This window comes from Heloderma suspectum, chromosome 15, assembly GCF_057233095.1.
Source record: "Heloderma suspectum isolate Gila_16-S chromosome 15, 16-S_ref, whole genome shotgun sequence".
Taxonomy (NCBI): domain Eukaryota; kingdom Metazoa; phylum Chordata; class Lepidosauria; order Squamata; family Helodermatidae; genus Heloderma; species Heloderma suspectum.
The window spans coordinates 15670458-15689198 of record NC_139472.1 but is presented as its reverse complement, the minus strand read 5'-3'; the positions used below and the strand labels follow the sequence as shown (position 1 = coordinate 15689198).

The 18741-nt window shown below is 46.6% G+C and overlaps 1 protein-coding gene across 3 annotated transcripts in view; it reads right to left on the bottom strand.

Moving 5' to 3' along the window:
• Positions 1-1079: 1079 nt before the first annotated feature.
• Positions 1080-18741, bottom strand: part of GUCA2A (guanylate cyclase activator 2A) — a 34897-nt gene continuing 17235 nt past the window's right edge. The window contains exons 2-5 of one of the 3 annotated variants that reach the window (XM_084822264.1): positions 15054-15197; positions 10631-10739; positions 6794-6977; positions 1080-3359 (exon numbers count right to left, since the gene is read on the bottom strand). In XM_084822264.1, coding sequence (XP_084678390.1) covers positions 3295-3359; positions 6794-6977; positions 10631-10702 — 321 coding nt within the window. In that variant the 5' untranslated portion in view covers positions 10703-10739; positions 15054-15197 and the 3' untranslated portion in view covers positions 1080-3294. The remainder of the gene's footprint in view (positions 3360-6793; positions 6978-10630; positions 10740-15053; positions 15198-18741) is intronic. The other 2 variants (XM_084822265.1, XM_084822266.1) reach the window with 2 other exon arrangements.

Here is an 18741-nt window from a genome sequence, read left to right as displayed (position 1 = left end):
ATAAAGCACACAGCCCAATGGTGGGATTTGCTCCCACAAAATCTGGTGAAGGCCTCCAACTTGGATGACTTCAAGGTCAGACCAATTCATGTAGGATAAGGCTACTAGTCATAATGGCTATATATTGCCTCAGTAGCAGTTGCTGGGGAATCATAGACTCATCTGTGAAATTTGTCTCTGGTCTGAATGGAGCCTGAGAGTTTGGGGCTGAAGAGACAGATCAGAGTTGAAAATTGGAATCATAGAGCTGGAAGGGGCCATCTAGGCCACTGCGTCCAACCTCCTGCTTAGGCCAGGAATCCAGTTTAAAGCATCCCTGACAGATGGCTGCCCAGTCCCTGCTTGGATACCTCCAGCAACAGAGAGGCCACCATATTCCTAGGCAGTTGGCTCCATTGTCTGACTGACCATTAGGAAGTTTTTCCTGGTGGTCAACCAAAATCTGCCTTTCTGTAACTTAAGCCATTATTTTGTGTCCTACAGTCTTGGATGATAGAGAACAGGTTATGGCCCTCTTCTGTTTGACAACCCTTTAGGTACTTGAAAAGTGCTATTGTATCCCCCCTCGGTTTTCTCCTCTCAAGGCTAAACATACTCAGATCCTTCAATCTTTCCTCGTAGGACTGAGTTTCTAGTCCCCTGTTCAACTTTGTTGTCCTTCTCTGAACTCATTCCAGTTCATCTAAATCATTCTTAAATTGTGGTTTCCAGAACTGGACACTGTATTCAAGGTGAGATCTGACCATTGCACAGTAGAATACTTCCCATGATTTTCAAACTATACTTCTATTGATGCAACCTAAAATTGTGTTTGCCTTTTTTGCATATGAGCAGGAGATGCTGTTGTGCTCATGTCCTTCTTGTGAGCTTCTGGGAGGCATCTGGTTGGCTACTGTGGGAACCGAATGCTGGACTAGAGACGTCTTTTGTTTGGGCCAGAAGGACTCTGCTTAAGTTCTTAGCTCAACTCATTTACGTCTAGGCAGTTAAGTATGCACACATGAGCGTGCTTGTGTATGTGCATGTACATCAGGAGAACACTGTATTGTTTTGTCATCATGAAAAACTACACTATAAATACTCAGCTCTGACTGAGTTTAAAACTGTTTATTTCAAAATTAGTGAATATTACAAATCAAAGGCATGGATCACCCATCCTCAAGGAAAGCATGGAGCCACTCATGTGGGAGACAGGAAGCTGAGAGCAAAAGGTTTATGTGAGGATGGGGACATAAGACCAGAAAGAAAAATGATTTCTAGCTCCTCTTTGTCACTACTCTGGTCATTAATTCCAAAGATCATGGTCATGCAACTCTCTTTTGGGCCAAACTACATGTTACACAATCTAGAGCTGAGCCAAAATTTCCCCGAAGACATTTTTGAGAGGAAATTTTTGAGATTTTTCTTGTCCTCGCCCCTCTGAGAAAAAGGAGACTCTGCAGAATTTTCTCTGAATATTTTCCACTATGTGTGTGTGTGTGTGTGTGTATGTGTGTATGTGAGAGAGAGAGTGCGAGAGATAGAGGGAGCACGCTGCCATCCACCCTCCCACACACACACACAAAGCCTCAGACCAAGGCACTATGGAGGATGCAAACGGGTCATCAGGCTGCCAACACAACAAAGGCGTAGGAAGAAAGAAGCTGTGCTACTGTAAGTGCCAATAGTGAGACCCACCCCTGAGAAATTGTCAGATAATTTCTTCTCCCACTGGAAAAAATCAGTGAAATTGGTCTCCCTGCACTCACACTCACACATAGGGATGTCATAGAATTCATGTCATAGAATTCCGCCACGGATCTCGGTGAGGCTGAATGCCAGTGCATTCGGTCCCCCGAAATCTGGCGGAACGGCCTGCCCCCCCGCCCCCCCGCGGATCCCCCCCAGGACGATACTTACTTGGGGCGGATGTTCCGGGTGGCGGCGGCTCCGGCGGCGGCGGCTGGTCTTCCGACCGGCTGCTGCCACTGCCATTTGCAGTCTTGTTGTTTTTTTTTTTTTTTTACAAGACGTGATAGGCTACGTAAAAATTTACGTAGCCTGTCAAGGCTGGGTAAAAAAACAAACAAACCCACATACGCAAATGGTGGCGGCTACGGCCGCCGCCATTTGCGTTCCTTATTTTTGGCCGTCTTAGTCTACATAAATATTTACATAGACTATGACGGCAAAAATAAAGGGGAACGCAAATAGTGTAGCGGGCGCTATTTGCGTCCCTTTTTGATTTGCCGTTTTAGTCTGCGTAAATATCGAGGATTCTGGGGGAAGGGACGGAATGCCTCCCCCCCCCATCAACATAATCTGCTAAAAGGTAAGTGACTTTCGTACATCCCTACTCACACACACAGAGGGAGAGTTTCTCTGTCTACAAACAGGGAGGGGAAGTCTTTTTTTGCACACCTCTATTACACACAGTGGCATCCAACTTTCCTCTGGTGATTTTTATTAACAGCGAAAAGCACCTGTAGGAGGGTGTAACCTTGAGTACAGAAGAAGCAGAAGGGAGAAGCTATTTAATCCTTGTTCCTGTCCCCAGCTGCTGTTCGCACTAAAGGGGAAATGGTTCAGCCCCTGCGTGTGTGTGTGTGTGTGTGTGTGTGGAGGGAAGCAGGGTGTGTTTGAGGGGGGAGGGAGAAGCAGTGTGCGTGTGTATGTTTGAATGAGAGACAGAGAGAGAGAGAGAGAGAGAGGGAGAGAGAATTGCAAGGAATTCCTTGGGTAGGATCCAACTAAAGCCCTAATTTGAGTAAACCCGTTGAAATGAATGGGACTTCAGTTAAATCCCATTCATTTCAGTGGGTCTACTCTACATAGGACTTTAGTGGAATCCCAGCCCTTTTCTCTCCACCCTCCTTTTTTATATGATTGTGGACTCTCACAGCGTGTTTTCATTTTTTAAAAATAGAACCATCAGAGGAGCGTGACAGTGCTGGTGTAATCCACAGTTCGGCCCTCTGCTCCTGATCTATGGGGGCGGGGGTGCTGCTGCTGCATAAGCATGGTAGGCAGGAGGAGGACATTTCCTGGCTGGCCAGTTCCTTTCCTTCCCGCCATTCTCCTTCCATTCCCATCCTAGCTTCCTGTCCATTGCACCCTCCGTTTCTGTGCATTTTTAAGACTGATGGCCAGAGCTGAGCAGCAGGAGCAGGGATGCCATGCCACACTCCTTCCATCTGTGCAAGCAAGCAGAGGTGTCCTCCGTTAGGTCAGATGGAGTAACGGCAGTGGGAACAGGAAGGGCCAGCCAGCAGAATCTCCTTAAGAAGCCAGCAGAAATGGCAGAGGGCTCTTCCATTAGCATCCAGAGCAGGCGATGTTCGCGCAGATCTCACAGGTCTCTGGATCACTGGCGATGGTTTCTGAAGGCAAGGAAGACAAAGAATCCTTAGGTGACTCCTGTGGTGAGTCAAGAGTGGCTCAGGGAGGCCCCACAGATGAGGTGGGATACTTGACTCTGAACTCAGTTTGGGCACTTCAGGCTGTAGGGATGCGCTCACAAGATGTAATACTCCACCATACCCCCAAACCAAATCCTTGCACAAAGAAATCTAGCATGTCAGGGAGGAGGGTTCTAGCTAAGGATGCATGGATTGTGTTAAATGCATTCTGCCTGTGTTTCATGGATTGTCAGGTGACTCAGAAAAAGCCAGGGTCTGCTGTGGAATCTGCAGGTTGGATTCATAGAAATCTGAACTCATTCGAATCCATTATAGATTTCTGCAATCTCCCTAGTTCTAGCCCAGCCTGTTTCTTGACACACTGGTTTTGTATAATGTGGGGATTTTATTGATTGATTGATTGATTGATTGGTATGGCAGGCCATTTGATCATGTGAACCCCCCTCCCCTATTTATAGTCTGACATGGCACAGCTCAGAAAATGTATTGCAATTTCTACTGTTTGTTTCTAAGAAAAAGGGCTGCACAGAAACAGGGCCACATGTTTGATAGGCTACCTGACCATATCATATAGCCCATTCTTAGCAAGAAGATGAAAATGGGAGTCTTGTGTAGGGATGTACAACAATTTCATTTACGTTCGCAAATCATGTGAACATGTCCTGTTTGCAAAACCAGCAGGAGAGCACGTTCCCCAACAATGTTCACACATTCCTGAACCTGCCTTTGCAGTTGAAAATGTTTCACACTTTACTCTTTGGGGATTTACTTTATGGGTGCACTTTTTTAAAAAATGGAGGATTGACAGAGTGCATAAAAAATAAGCAAATGAAGAGTCTTGAGACTCTGGCCTCCCAAAGCCCCCTTTTTGTGCCAAACTGTTTGCCCCTGGAGATGTGCCACATTCCTACTGAGATCTAGAAGATAGGATTTCAGAGACTGCTCAAGGTGTTGGAATCTGCCCCTTGGAGTAGAAATTCCTCCACATCCCATAGATCCAAACTGGGAAGGAAAGATGGCAAAAGAATTAGAAGGAATATCAAAGGATGTGCCAACGGAGTGTGGAGCAACTGCTCTTTCCAGCGAGAAACTATACCGTGCCACTACATATTCATATATGCTAATAGATTAAAATGTATGCCGTAATTAATCACTTGTGTGTAACATCAAAGCTGATCTTTAGCATATGTATTAAAAGGTAAAGCTTCAAAGAAGAACAGCATGGTTTAAAATGTGGAAGGTAAAAAGCCCTAGGCATTTTGGGGACAGGAATAGAAAGTAAATGGTTCACCTTTCCTCTTCCCCCAGAATGCCCTGCTTGCCTGGGTGACCTACAGTTCCTTGCTCCCAATGGACACCTAGTGTTTGATAATTGATTGCAAAACATTACATTCCCCTGATGTTTTGCATTAGAGCAGATGGCTTGCCACTGCAGGCCATCCACTGGAGAAGCTGATAAACATGCAGTGACCAGATGCAAAGGAGGAGAAAGGGGCTGCTATTCCTGAAAGAGCTGTGGATGAAAGGATCCTGCATCCGGATCATCGTTTCTTGCATCTGACAAAGCAGGCTTTAGCTTGGGCAACCAGCTTATGCTATAATACATTTGCTAAATGCTAAGGGGGTCTTGTCCAACCTTGTGTCCTCCAGATGTTTCGGACTTCAACTCAGCCCCAGCCAGCACAGCCAACAGTCAGGAATGCTGGAAGTTATAGTCCTAAACATCTGGAGGGTACCAGGCTGGGAAAGGCTGTATTAAGGTACTGAAGGATTCTGTTGTTTTTAGAGCTGTGCGCAGATGACCTCTCAAAATTCTCCACCTTATTTGTGGGCAGAGAAATCTGGGAGATAATTTTCACCGGATTTCTCCAAGGGAAGGAGAAATTCTCAACCATTTCTTACAGGAAAGGCTCCCATTGGCAGGTAGAAATTTCTGGCATAGCTCGAATTGTTTTCCCTACTACAGACTAGTTCAGCCACCCATCTGGAATTTGCCTCTGTGCTCCAACTATTAAAGGTAGGGGGGCAACGGTGTTTGCTGGACAGTGAAAAGATTCGGGGTCATGCCCATGGGGCACAATCTGCATAATATGTGTGTGTGCTAGTTTATATCTACCTATGCAGATTTAGAAATAATTACTAGGATTTCTTTCAGTTTCACAGGTGGCAAAGACAGCCAATGAATTTCACATCGAAATCACCTCAGATAAAATGCATTCTTTCATTAATTGGCATCCCATGCTAGATCATCCCAAATCAGTAATATCTCTTTAATAACAATTAATTTGAAATCTCTTGCCATTCCTCTCCCTACTACAAGTGAAAAGGATCTTGGAATTGTGGGAGATCACAAGCTGAATATGAGCCAACCATGTGATGTGGCTACAAAAAAGGCAAATGCTCTTTTGGGCTGCATTAATAGAAGTATAGCTTCCAAATCACATGAAGTCTTAGTTCCCCTCTACTCAGCACTGGTTAGGCCTCATCTGGAGTACTGTGTCCAGTTCTGGGCACCACACTTTAAGAAGGATGCAGACAAAATGGAGAGGGTTCAGAGGAGGACAGCAAAGATAATTGGGGGACTGGAAACAAAGCCCTATGAGGAGAGATGGAAAGAACTGGGCATGTTGATCCTTGAGAAGAGAAGACTGAGGGGAGATAGGATAGCACTCTTCAAGTCCTTGAAAGGTTGTCACAGAGAGGAAGGCCAGGATCTCTTCTCGATCATCCCAGGGTGCAGGACAAGGAATCATGGGCTCAAGTGACAGGACGCCAGGTTCCGGCTGAACATCAGGAAAAAACTTCCTGACTGTTAGGGCAACATGACAATGGAACCCATTCCCTAGGTAGGTGGTGGGCGCTCCCACACTGGAGGCATTCAAGACAAGGCTGGACATCCATCTGTCAGGGATGCTTTGAGTTAGATTCCTGCACTGAGCAGGGGGTTGGACTTGATGGTCTAATATGCCCCTTCCAACCCTACTATTCTATGATTCTATGATTCTACTTCTGTCTTATCTGTCTTCTGTCTTTTCCCCCACTGGAAGAAAATTGCCCCCTCCTCATGCAATAAAGCTCAGACCAAAAGCTTCCATTAATACCAATGTAAAGTTTTTCTTTGTTTCCCTAATCTTAATTGCCATGCAGGGAATGGGATTTTTTTTGGAGGGGGGGGGTGTTCTAGCATACGGGGAGGAAAAGCAATCCCCCTTGAAAATCACATCCTGCATGGCAATTAAGCTAAGAAAGAATTCTTCCATTGACATCAGTGGATACTCAGGGCATTGTGGAATAGAGGCAAGGCCCCAGAAAAGAGGCTTGGGGCCGGCTTAGCCATTCAGAGGAATTCTGCTGTCTTCTCTTGGCCATGACACAACCAGACTATGGACACTTACCTAGTTCTCGGAGCAGGGTGGCTGCTTTGGGGGTGGCACAAAGCGGTCTGAACTCTACAGGAAGCTGTGGGTTGTCACACACAGACAATGAGATGCTTCTATGCATGTTTGGGTTCTTGGGTGTCACATCCAGGAGGCTCTTCAGTTGCTTCACTGACTCCCAAGAGACTGAGAACTCCCCCACCTGTACAGGAACAAAAGCAGGGTTGGCTCCCTCATGCCAGCAGCAGTTCACATGATATATTATGGGCAATCAGAGATACAGGAGCACAGCCTGGGTGAGCAATGGGATGGTGGAGCGGCCCTCCAAGAACTGGTGTAATGCATTTAATGCAGTGGCGAGGGTGTTGGACTGGGAGCCGGGAGATCTGGGTTCTGGTCCCCACTCGGACACGGAAGCTCACTGGGTGACTTTGGGCCAGGCACAGACTCTCAGCCCAACCTACCTCACAGGGTTGTTGTTGTGAGGCTAAAAAGAAGAGGAGGAGGATAATGTAAGCCGCCTTGGGTTCCTCGCAAGAGGAAAAAAGGCGGGATATAAATGCAATACATAAATGAATGGATTTAATCACATGTTTTTGAAATGCCCAACAGTTGCCTCTTTTAGGGAGGACATTAACACATGGATAAATTTAGGCTTGGAACACACTTAAATATTTACTGATGTGCATGTCCTTTTAAACTATTTACCTGCTTCCTGGAAGTTAGCACATGGCCAGCATAAATGGTTTTCCATGACCCACAAAAGACTGATACTCCAGAAGGATATGCTCACCTCGGATAATGTGATGGACTGAAGACCTAATAACACTAGCAACATTTGAAAGGCTAGTATATAGGCACCTCTCATGAATGGATCTAGATATGTACGTCTGGTCTGCTTTTATTGATGTTTATGTATAATCTACTTTTTCTAGAATGTGGTAATAACTGAAATTGAGACTTCTAAAGCCTGTAGTTATACTGTATATTTCCTTTTTTTAAAAAAAAAAATACTCCCCTTTCCCCCTTTTTGTACCTTTGGGGGGGGTGTTTTTTGTTGTTGCTGAATTTACAATTTGATAGAAGAGAAAGCAATGTCTCTTCTATCAAGTGGAAGGAGAATGGTCGAAAAACATGTGGGAGGAATTTTCAGCAGAGCGCTACATGAGACCCTGAAGACCCAGCCAAAGCACAGAGTCCTGGGCTAAATGGACCATTGTGGGTCTGACTTATTTCAAGGGAAGCTTCATATGTTCACTTTTCACCATCGCCGGGTGGGAAACGGCATGGATGGCAGACGGAAGGTCCTGGGTTCAACCTCTTGCATTTTGCATTTAAAAGGGGCTCAAGCAACAGGGCTGAGAGAGACCTGGGCTTGCAGGAGCCTCTGGACAGCTGCTGTCAGAGTAGATCATGTTGGGCTGGGGAACCTCAGGCCTGGGGGCCAAATCTGGCCCACGTAGGGTCCCAATCCAGCCCTCTGAGGTCTCTCTTGCCCTGGTGCCACCCTGTTCCTCCCAGCTGCTCATCATTGGGTGACTTCCTGGCTGTTGTACATTCGAAAAGGTTGCAATGCCTCTCCTAAGGCTTAATTGCTAGTAAGAACTTTGAGCTAAAATATGCTGGGGGAGGAGGTTGGGAGGGATATTTAGGTCCCTTTGCCTTTGACCCCACCTTCCAGTGGAATGTAGCACCCCCTTCCCCCCCGAGAGCTTAGGGTCCCACACTTCCTTTTGAGTAAAGAAAAAACGAACAGGGAATTGCAGGCTACATCTTTCCCACAATGTGTGATTTGAGCTGAAGAGTTCTCCTCCTATGCACAGGCTCCAACGATCTGCTTTCAAACCCTCAGGGGGAACACAGGAATGAGATCATTGGTCCGTCTTGCTCAGTACTGTCTGAGCCAGTCGAAACTGGTGGCTCTGACATCAGTGGGGTGGCAAATCCGCTCTGGGTTTCAGCTAGAGCCAGTCAGAACCCTAAAGGAACTCTCCAAGGTGCTTTGCAAGTGATGAAAACAAAAAGTGATAAATTGGAGACGTTTTCCTTAAGTTTCTTCCTAACATGTAACTCGCTAAGTTGGGTTGACTTTACTGATTTCTTTCTAGAATTCTGTGTATGCAATTGTTGCCAAGCGGTCTTAATTAGGGATGGTGTGGGTGCCCAATTTCATCTGGAAATATGGCAGTCCCTCCCCCTGTCCACACCCCTGAGCCCCACTTGGCGAGCCCCTGCCCGCACTCGGCAAGCGGCCTGCACTCACCCCGGTGGCCTCACCCAACTCTGCGGTCACCATTTTTTTGCAAAATAAAGTGTCAATCGCAAAAATGCACCTATTTGTGTATGTGCAAAAAATGCGCATTTTACAAAGGAACATATTCATGTATGCGCGAAATGCTAATTTTTGCGAATCTGCATTTTTACAATTGGCATGTTATTTTTTTAAAAATGGCAACCGCGGAGCTCAATGAGGCTGCCAGGGTGAGTGTGGGCCACTCGGCAAGCGTGGGAGGGGCTCAAGTGCAGTCTGGGTACCAGCGAGCGGGGGCAGGGGCTGGGTGGGTGCCTGGAGAACCCAGATGGCATGGTATTGCACATTCCTAGTCTTGATAGGATATTTATTTATTTATTTATTACATTTATATTCTGCCTTTTTTCCTCCTTAAGGAACCCAAGGCAGCATACATAATCTTTCTCCTCCTCCATTTTATCCTCGCAACAACAACCCTGTGAGGTAGCTTGGGCTGAGAGTCTGTGACTGGCCCGAAGTCACGCAGTGAGCTTCCATGGCCGAGTTGGGACTAAAACCTGGATCTCCTGACTCCCAGTCCAACACTCTCGCCACGACACCACACTGGCTCTTCACAAGGATATTCACAAAGGTTTTTTTTTACATTCCGTGCCTTTTGGCAAGTAAATCCAAAGCCCTTTCCAATGTTTGAGATGTTATTGCTGGTTTATAAGGCCCTAACATTATTTAAGAGGTTATTTAAGATATTTCTTCCAGGTTATTTAAGAGACTGTCATCTCTTGTATAGATTGCCCCAGTCTTTATGTTCTGAGGGGGAGCCTTGCTTACCATACAACAGCCTACGGATGTTCACTTGGTTGTGGTGTGGAGGGCTGTCTCCACATAGAATGAACTTCCCATTGAGGTCAGGTGAGCTTCTAGAGTAGAATGTTTCCGCGGACTACTGCAGACATATTTTACACCTTGGATAGCTTCTTTAGAGTTCTGACTAGTTCTGACTGAAACTCAGAGCAGATTCATTGTCCCACTGACATTGGGCCACCAGGCTCCACTGGCCCAAGCTGAGTGACAGAGGATCTCCAGGATTTGGGCCAGGGGTCTTTCCCAACCCTGCCTTGAGATGCTAGGGATTGAACCTGGGACCTTTTGTATGCAAAGTGTGTCCTCTGCCACTGAACTAGAGCCCTCCCCTAAAGACAGGGGTGAACAACCTTTTTGCCCCCAAGGCCAGATGTGGCTTGTGGATTGCCCAGATGTACCTGAAAACGTAGGAACATCCAAAGCTGCTTTATCCTGTGGGAGACCACTGGTCCCTCTACCACAGTATTGTCTGCACCAGCGAGAAGTCACTGGCCATGCTGGCTGGTACTTGGTAGTCCAAAACATCTAAAGAACACTAGGTTGTCCACCCTTGGTTTACACTGACACCCAGTTGCTCTCCAGGGTTTCCGGCAGGGGTCGTTCCCAAGTTGGAGTTGCCAAGGTTTGAACCTGGGAGCTTCTGCATGCAAAGCAGGTGCTCCTAACATCCCCACCTCCCCACCGCTGCAAAGGTGATGGCATAAGACAGCATAACCCTCCTGGGAGGATGCTGGGAAGCTTACCTTGACTGTGATCCCACTGGAGAGCGAGGCCAGTGCACACAAGCAGATTGTCACTGTCAGGAAAGCGTTCATGGTGAGCGAAGACTCTGGGTCTCACTGGGATCTTTGGCTAGAGAGCAACAACAGCGGATTTTTAAAGGACACCTTCTAGTTATTGTGTAACTAGGGTATCATGGCACTGGCTGGGACGATTTACAGCCCCTTTGTCAAATTGTAAAGTGATAACCCAGATGACTAAGTGTCAACCCACGGGAAAATGACTCCACCAAGAAGATAACGACGTCCTTGTAATTTTACAATGGCTTGGCAGAAGGCTGCTTCAGTTTATGGCTGTCACTCGCTATATCCCAGCTGGGATGAGACAGATGGCAGGTGGTTGATAGACGAGTCCAACACCCCAAGGGCAGAGAAATCACTCAAGGCCTAACCCTGCTGGCTGCTGACCAACTCCTGCTTAATTAAGTAGGGCTGTGCATGGACCCCCCAATCCAACTCGGAGGCCGCTTCGGGGATTCTGAGTCAGGCCTGATCTGGCTCGGGCTGATTTGGGGGCCCCCCAACTCACTTTGGCCTATGAAGCTGAAACCGGATTTGGACATCCAAATCCCGCTTCGGCCCCCCCAACATGCCACCCAGCTCCCAGATCCTTATCTGGGCCCTTATTCCGGGGGGGGGGGTGCCGCTGCAGGAGCCGCTGCTGCAGGAGCTGCTGCTGCTGCCAGGGGAACCACTGCTGGCGGGATTTGCTGCTACCACTGGTGGCCACCAAGGGAGTCACCACTGCCGGTGCCACCAGGGGAGCTGCTACCGCTATCAGCTCCTGGGCCCTCTGGATGCGTGCCAGCAGCTGTCATGTTGTTCTGAGGGATGGGGAGAGCCATTTCTTAAAATGGTGATTTCCTGTATTTCCAGAAATACAGGGAGCTGCCATTTTAAAAAATGGTTCGCCCCACCTCCAGAACATCAAGACGGCTGCTGGCATGCATCCCTAGGACCCAGGAAAGGAGCTGAGGGCTGCGGCAGCAGTGGCAGCAGCATGGTGGCTGGGCTTCCAGATCACGCCAAAGCACACTGAAGTGCTTCGGAGTGACCCGCTTTGCTCCGGGCCACTTCAGGTCCCCTCTGCCTTGCCTCGGAGGCGGCCCGAAGAGGCCCGAAGTGCCCTGCTTCAACTTGGAGCTCAGGATTCAGGCCGAAGTGGTACACAGCCCTATAATTAAGCAGGGTTGCAGGACTACATGGACTGACCTGCCAAGGAAAATGAAAACAGGCGAGCCTACCCCCATCATGTTGGTCCATTTCAAACCTCTGTCATTTCACGCCAGGGAAGCTGGTGTGTACTGACTCCACATTGGGTTGTTGAGAATTACTGCACAAACACTGCTCACACTTCTTGTAACAGAATTTCAGAGATGTTTTCCAGCTTCCACTGTAGCGCAGACACCAGCTTCTTATGAAAGGAACCTAAATTGTATTTTTTATGGTGCAACACAATAGCCCACCTTTGAACCTGTTGTCCTTTGGAATCTGGGTGAAGTCCAACAGCCACCTTACCAGTCACAAGAGCCTTTATTTTAGTGCTGTGCTGAATCCTGCCCCCTATTTTCGGGAACTTTTTCTCTTCCTGAGAAAGAGGCATAGTTTTTTTCTGCCTCTTTCTCAGGGAGGGGAGAGAATTTCAGAGAATTTTCTCCTTTGGGTGGGGCAGTTTCCACATATCTTTTCTAAGTGTAAGCAATTCTTGGGGGAGCCTTCTTCTTCATCTTCTTTTTTAAACCATGCACTTGCCCAGGACTCTTCTCCAGCTGGGAGATCTTCCTAAATGCCTATTGGAGAGGGTGAGGTCACATGGTCTCCTGTGAGTTCAGAAAGAACTATCCTTTAGGCATTCCCAATACAATAGAAATACCACTGCTGGAACAAGCCAAAGGTCAATTTAGTCCATTGCCATGTTTCCCACACTGGCCAGCCAGATGCCTCTGGGAAGCCCACAAGCAGGAGATGAACACAACAGCATCCTCCTACTGATCTTCTCTAGCTACATGGACTGCTTTCAAATGTTTCTATTCTATCAGGGCAATTAATTAATAGAAGAAGATCCCTGCTGGGTCAAACCAAAGGTCCACCTAATGTTTCCTAGATTAGATGACCATAGATGCCTCTTGGAAGCCCACAAGCAGGGCAAGAAGGCCAGCAGATCTTCCATGCTGTTGTCCCTGCCCATCCTACCCCTTACTCTTATTCAGGGTCTCTGAACATAGAAGTTCTATATAACCACCATGATTAGGAGCCATCAATAGCCTTCTCCTCCTCCACAAATGTATCCAACCCATTTTAAAGCCTTCCATGTTGGTGGCCATCACAATGTCTCATGGTAGCAAATTTGTGTGTGCTTTTCTCTAGTATTCTTTGGGGAAAACATTACACAAGGTGGTGAAGTATTTTGGAGTGTGAATATAAGAACATAAGAAGAGCCCTGCTGGATCAAGACTGGGTGGGAAACCTGTGGCCCTCTGGATGTTGTTGGACTCCAGCCTCTATCACCTCTGACCATTGGCCATGCTGGATGGGGCTCATCGAGTGCAACACCATCTGAAGGGTCTCAGGTCATCCCCGACCCCCTCCCCTGATCAACATCAAATGCCTATCTAATCCAGCATCCTGTTCCCACAATAGCACAACAACAGCATCCTCTTAGGTCTGATCCAGCACCCTCTGATCCTGGAGGTAGCATATAGCCATCAGACTAGTAGCCATCAATAGCCTTATCCTTCATGAATTTTCCCAATCCCCTTTTAAAGCCATCCAAATTGGTGGCCATCACTATGTCTTGTGGTAGCAAATTCCATAGCTTAACTATGTGCTGTGTGAAGAAGCCCTTCCTTTGATCTGTCCTGAATTTCTCACCAATCAGCTTCTGGTATTAGGGAAAAAAAAGCGTCTCCCTATCCACTTTATACACATGATGCTTCACTTTAAACACTTCTATCATGTCTGCCTTTACTCACCATTTTTCTATGCTAAGCAGTCCCAGATGTTAAGATCTTTTCTCATAGTGGGGTTGCCCCTTGATCATTTTGCTAGCCCTTTCTGCACCTTTTCCAGCTCTACAATATCCTTTTTGAGCAGTGATGACCAGAACTCTACACAGTATTCCAAGTGTGGTCACACCATAGATTTATATAGGGACAGTATGATATTAAGAGTCTCAATTTTGATTCCTAGAATTGAATCTCCTGCCAATCAATTTCATCGGATAGCCCCAAGATCTACTATTTCACACTGTATTACTATTTGCACTTCTGTGGGTTTCCTATGAAAAAGGCTCACGTCCTTTGGCGGGGGCTCCCGGATAAGGGCCCCATTTCTGGAGCAAGGCAAGTCAGTGGATCTCCATTCTGTGAGCTCCTCTGATGTGCCCCATTCCTGAAAGAAGCATTTCCACTTGTTTCAGGTTATTTTTAGAAGTGTGAAAGCCCTATTGTGCCCGCAGCAGCTCCCACAAGTACATGGGCACCATAGAATAGTACCTAGTGACTCTAAAAGCTATAGAACAAAAACAGAATACAAAAAAACTCTACAAACAATATGAAATGACACCGTCCCTCTGCCCAAAAGCTGAAGTGAATTCCTCTTACACACAATGATCTTTAGATAAGAAGTGCTGAGAGCCTGATAACTTTTCTCTCTTCTGAGCTCCAGACACACCTGTTTACAGGTCTGGTTGTCACTTTGACTCACACAGTAACTGTTTAAAAACAAATTTATAGTTCTCATTTATCATGTGGAACAAGGCCTGACTGGTGCATATATCAGCAGAAAGAGGAACCTTCTTGTGTCCCAGCCCCTAACTGCCACAAACCTTGGCTCTTGGAAACTATAGTCCTGCACCCTTGCTTGTGTACACACTATAGGAAGCAAGGTAAGGCTATTACAGCAGGCTTCCTCAAGCAGGTATATACTATAGTATATACAAGTGGGGACTAGTACAAAATAATGCAGTGTATCCCCAGACCTTAACACAGACTTCCCCACCCTGGGCCCTTCCAGATGTTCTGGTCTACAAATTCCAGCATCCCTGACCATTGGTCATGCTGGTCAGGGCTGATGAAAGTTGTAGGCCAAAACATCTGGAGGGACTTTGGTTGGAAAAGGCTGCCATCGCAGAAGGTGCTATGTAAGAAAACGTTCGAGACGGTAGACTTCTGTGGCTGCATCCCCCACCCCATCCCACCCCAGGCATTTCATTGGTGTGGTGTGGACCCATTGCTAAGTGGTTGTACACCAGGTCTGTAGGGATGGGTGAGAAATCCAGTCTGTTGAAGGTCTTTATTTATTTTTTAACTGATCTTATTTATTTATTTATTTATTTATTTATTTATTTATTACATTTGTATCCCACCCTATATCATTAAGAACTCACTTTACCAAATGTGCACTTCCAGAGCCTTTCAGCAAGGCAAGACAGAGGGCTTTTATCCTGCTGTTGAGATTGGTTACTCAAGGAAGTTTGCGGGTCTTTTAGATGATGTTGTCAACCTCCAGGGCATCTCCAGCACGGAATGACCTTTATTCCATTTAAAAAGAAAAAGAAAAAAAGATTGAAGATAATGAGCTATCAAATTAAAGTGCTTGAGATCCCTCATGAAAAAGGAAAACCCACAATAAGAGGAACTAGACCACAGCGCCATCTAGCGGCTGCATAATGAAACATATGGAAGGCTCAGATAAGTGGGGAAAGGAGGAGGAAAAGTGGGGGGGAGTGAGTGTAAAGGGAGTCTGTTGTGATCCTGCATTTAAAACAGAAGCAGAAAGCCCCGTTTTAAATGTGGGATTTTAGGCTGGTGTAGAGATGCTCAGAGTTGCATTCTGAAATCTGCATTTTGGCAAGGTTTCCAAGGCAGGTCATGTTGGAGAAAAAGGCACACAAAAAGGCAACTCATAGGGAAAAGAGCGCACAACACTGCATTTCAGTGATGTGAACTGCATTTTAAACATGCACAAACGAATTCTGAGTTTCTGTGTGGATTTCTTTCTTTTTTAAAATTACAAGCTTGTGTGGAAATGGGACGGGACAAGCTTGACCTAAAAAGATCGACATTCCCAGTGAGACCAAGACTGACCAACCCATCCATCCCCACTCCGTTAAACGCAATGGCACATGCTTAATACCAGCCACTAGCGAACAATAGCAGGCAAGGGCTATTGTGCTCATGTCCTCCTTCCGGGCTTCCCAGAGGCATCTGTTTGGCCACTGTAGGAAACAGGATGCTGGGCTGGATAGGACTTTGGTCTGATCCAGCAGGACTCTTGTTACATTCTTATGGTCATTTAGCATGTTGTGTCATCATTGTCTGACACAGGGCATAATTCAGCCAAAGTGCAGTGCTTTTGCATCTCATTGATTGCAACAGAAGAGAGCTGTGGCTATTGGGTGATATAGAAATGTAATAAAGCAAGCAAGCAAGCTCGGCAGAGCTTGGGACCTCAACATGCCTCTCCCAAAATGAACCTACGCATACTCTACATTCAGCATCTAAGGTCCTCCTCTGGGTGCCTCCTCTGAGGGAGGCTGAGAAGGCAGCAGTGAGGGAGTGGGTCTTCTCGGTGGTGGCCCCCCATCTGTAGAAGGAGCTCCCTGATGAGGTCCACCTGGCACCAATGTTGTTATCTTTTTGGTGCCAGGTTAAGACCTATCTCTTTTCCCAGGCGTTTGGCAGCAGGTGGTGAGTTTTAATCGGCCCTGGATGTGTCCTATGTTATGACTGACGGGTCAAAGCTGTTTTCAGTTGTATGTTTTTGTGTATATTGTCTGTGTGTTTTGATGTAAATGGCTTTTACACTTCGCATGTTGTATTTTAATGTTTCAGCTTCTGTAAACTGCCCAGAGAGCTTCGACTATGGGGCAGTATAGAAACGTAAATAACAACGACAACATGCTTACATCTCACCTGTTGAAATCAGTGGGACTGAAAGACATTTCAGTTTGGCTTTACTGTGCCCATATGCTATTTTAGCATTCCCCAGCCAGGTGCCATCCAGATGTGTGACTGGGAATTATAGGAGTTAACACATCTGGACTGCACAAGGTTGGGGAAGGATCATGCACTAATTCATAGCTTCATAGAATCATAGAACAGTAGGGTTGGAAGGGGGCTACAAGACCATTGAGTCCAACCCCCTGCTCAGTGCAGGAATCCAAGTCAGAGCATCCCTGACTGATGGCTGTCCAGCTTCATCTTGATTCTTGAATGCCTCCAGTGTGGGGGAGCCCACCACCTCCTTGGTCATTGGTTCCACTGTTGTATTGCTCTAATTCAGGGGAGCTTAATTCAGGGCATACCCATATAGGACTGTACTGCTAGTTACTAGATTTCTTTGATTTGACCACAGAAATAGCAACACTCAAAACCAGTAGGAGAACAATTCACTCTCTCGGAGCACTACTCTGCTGACCTGAAAATGACAAGTCTACTCGAATGTGAATCTGATGAATTAGAACAGATCAAGAATCAGTTGATCTACAGGATCTGTACTCTCTGGCTAACAGAACTTGTTCTCCAAGGGCCCATGGGATTCTGTCCTCACTTTCTTATTTGACATCTGTTAGGAATAGACATCTTGTGGAGCATGTATACTCGCAAGACGAAATGTTCTACCACCAGGGCAGATTTCTGAGAATTCCACTTCAAAACAGATGGTGTCCATGCAAAGCAGGAGTCCCTGAAACTTTGACACATGTATTTATATTGTAATTTTTACTCTGATTTGAGCTGCCACGTAACTGACCCTCTTCTGACCAGCTTCCCAGCCATCCAGATGAAAGACTGGTAATCAACTGGCTCTCGGATAAAATCCCAGATGTCACCGAACAGGTGGCTACTTTCTTTGTAATCTCCATGAGAACAAGAGCCAACTTGTTTGACTGTATTAGTTAAACTGAAGAATTTGTAGCCTGTGTCCTGATAACTGTATATCTGTCTGTGTATTTTAACTTGAATGGGTCTAAACGACTGTAATAAAGAGTAAACAGAGTAGCCGATCAAGAAATTTCATTCTCTCTGTTTGGGTATGAACAAAAGGCAAAGATTACCTGTTCCAGTCATAGTGTTAATTAACTTAGCAACGTTAGGGGAGCAGTCCTATGGCTGCTAGACAGCAGCTAGACAGCCATAGGATATCTGGTTTTCTGGGAACCGACATTAGAGCCCGCGCTTCAAGGTCAGTTCCCGGAGAACCGACCGCCCCCTGCTTCCACACTGCCTCTGAGGCAGCACGGAACACCTCATGCTCCGCACTCACAAGAGGCACACGGAGTGGCGAGGAGGGGTGTGTCTGGAGGCATTCTGGGGCAGGGAGGGCGGAAATGCCTATACAACACATCCAATGTGTCGTACAGCAGCCTCCTCTCCCTCTCCGCCCTCCTGCAGCCAGACAGCCGCAATCGGCTCTCTAGCCGAAAATGCAGGGCAGGAGAAGCACAGATCCCTTCTGTGCTTCTCTTGCCCTGCATTGGATAGGCAGTCAGTCACCTCTGAGTTTGGAGGCGGCCGCCTACCTGAATAGGCTTGCACCCCAGGATGATGCATTATAACCAATGGCTGCTGTGCTGTCATGAATGATCACGGTGACAGCACAGTCCTGTACATGCCGACTCATGAAACTTCAATTGGTTTAAGTTATACAACAGAATGAAATTGCAGCAGACAGACCTTGAAAAGCAAGAGAGACCCACCACTCAAAATCTAAGCATCCTAAAAAAAAAAAATTATGGCCAGATTAAAAAAAGAGGAAGTCTTCACCTAATGCTAAAAAGAAGACAGAGATGGCACTGGGTGAGTTTTCTTGGGGAGTGAGTTCCAGAGGCAGGGCACCATAACAGAAAAGGCCTCATTCTGGATCACACCCTTTCTCACCACACATGACACATGAACCCACACAAGGGCTTCAGATGAGGTTCTTAATACCTAGGTAGTTTCCTATTGAAAGAGGCAGTCCTTGTGGTATCCTGAGCTGTTTATGGAGTTTTGTACACCAATTCCCATCTGTGCCAGCCAGCATGGCCAATGGTCAGCATTCATGGGAGTTGTAGTCCAACAACATCTGGAAGG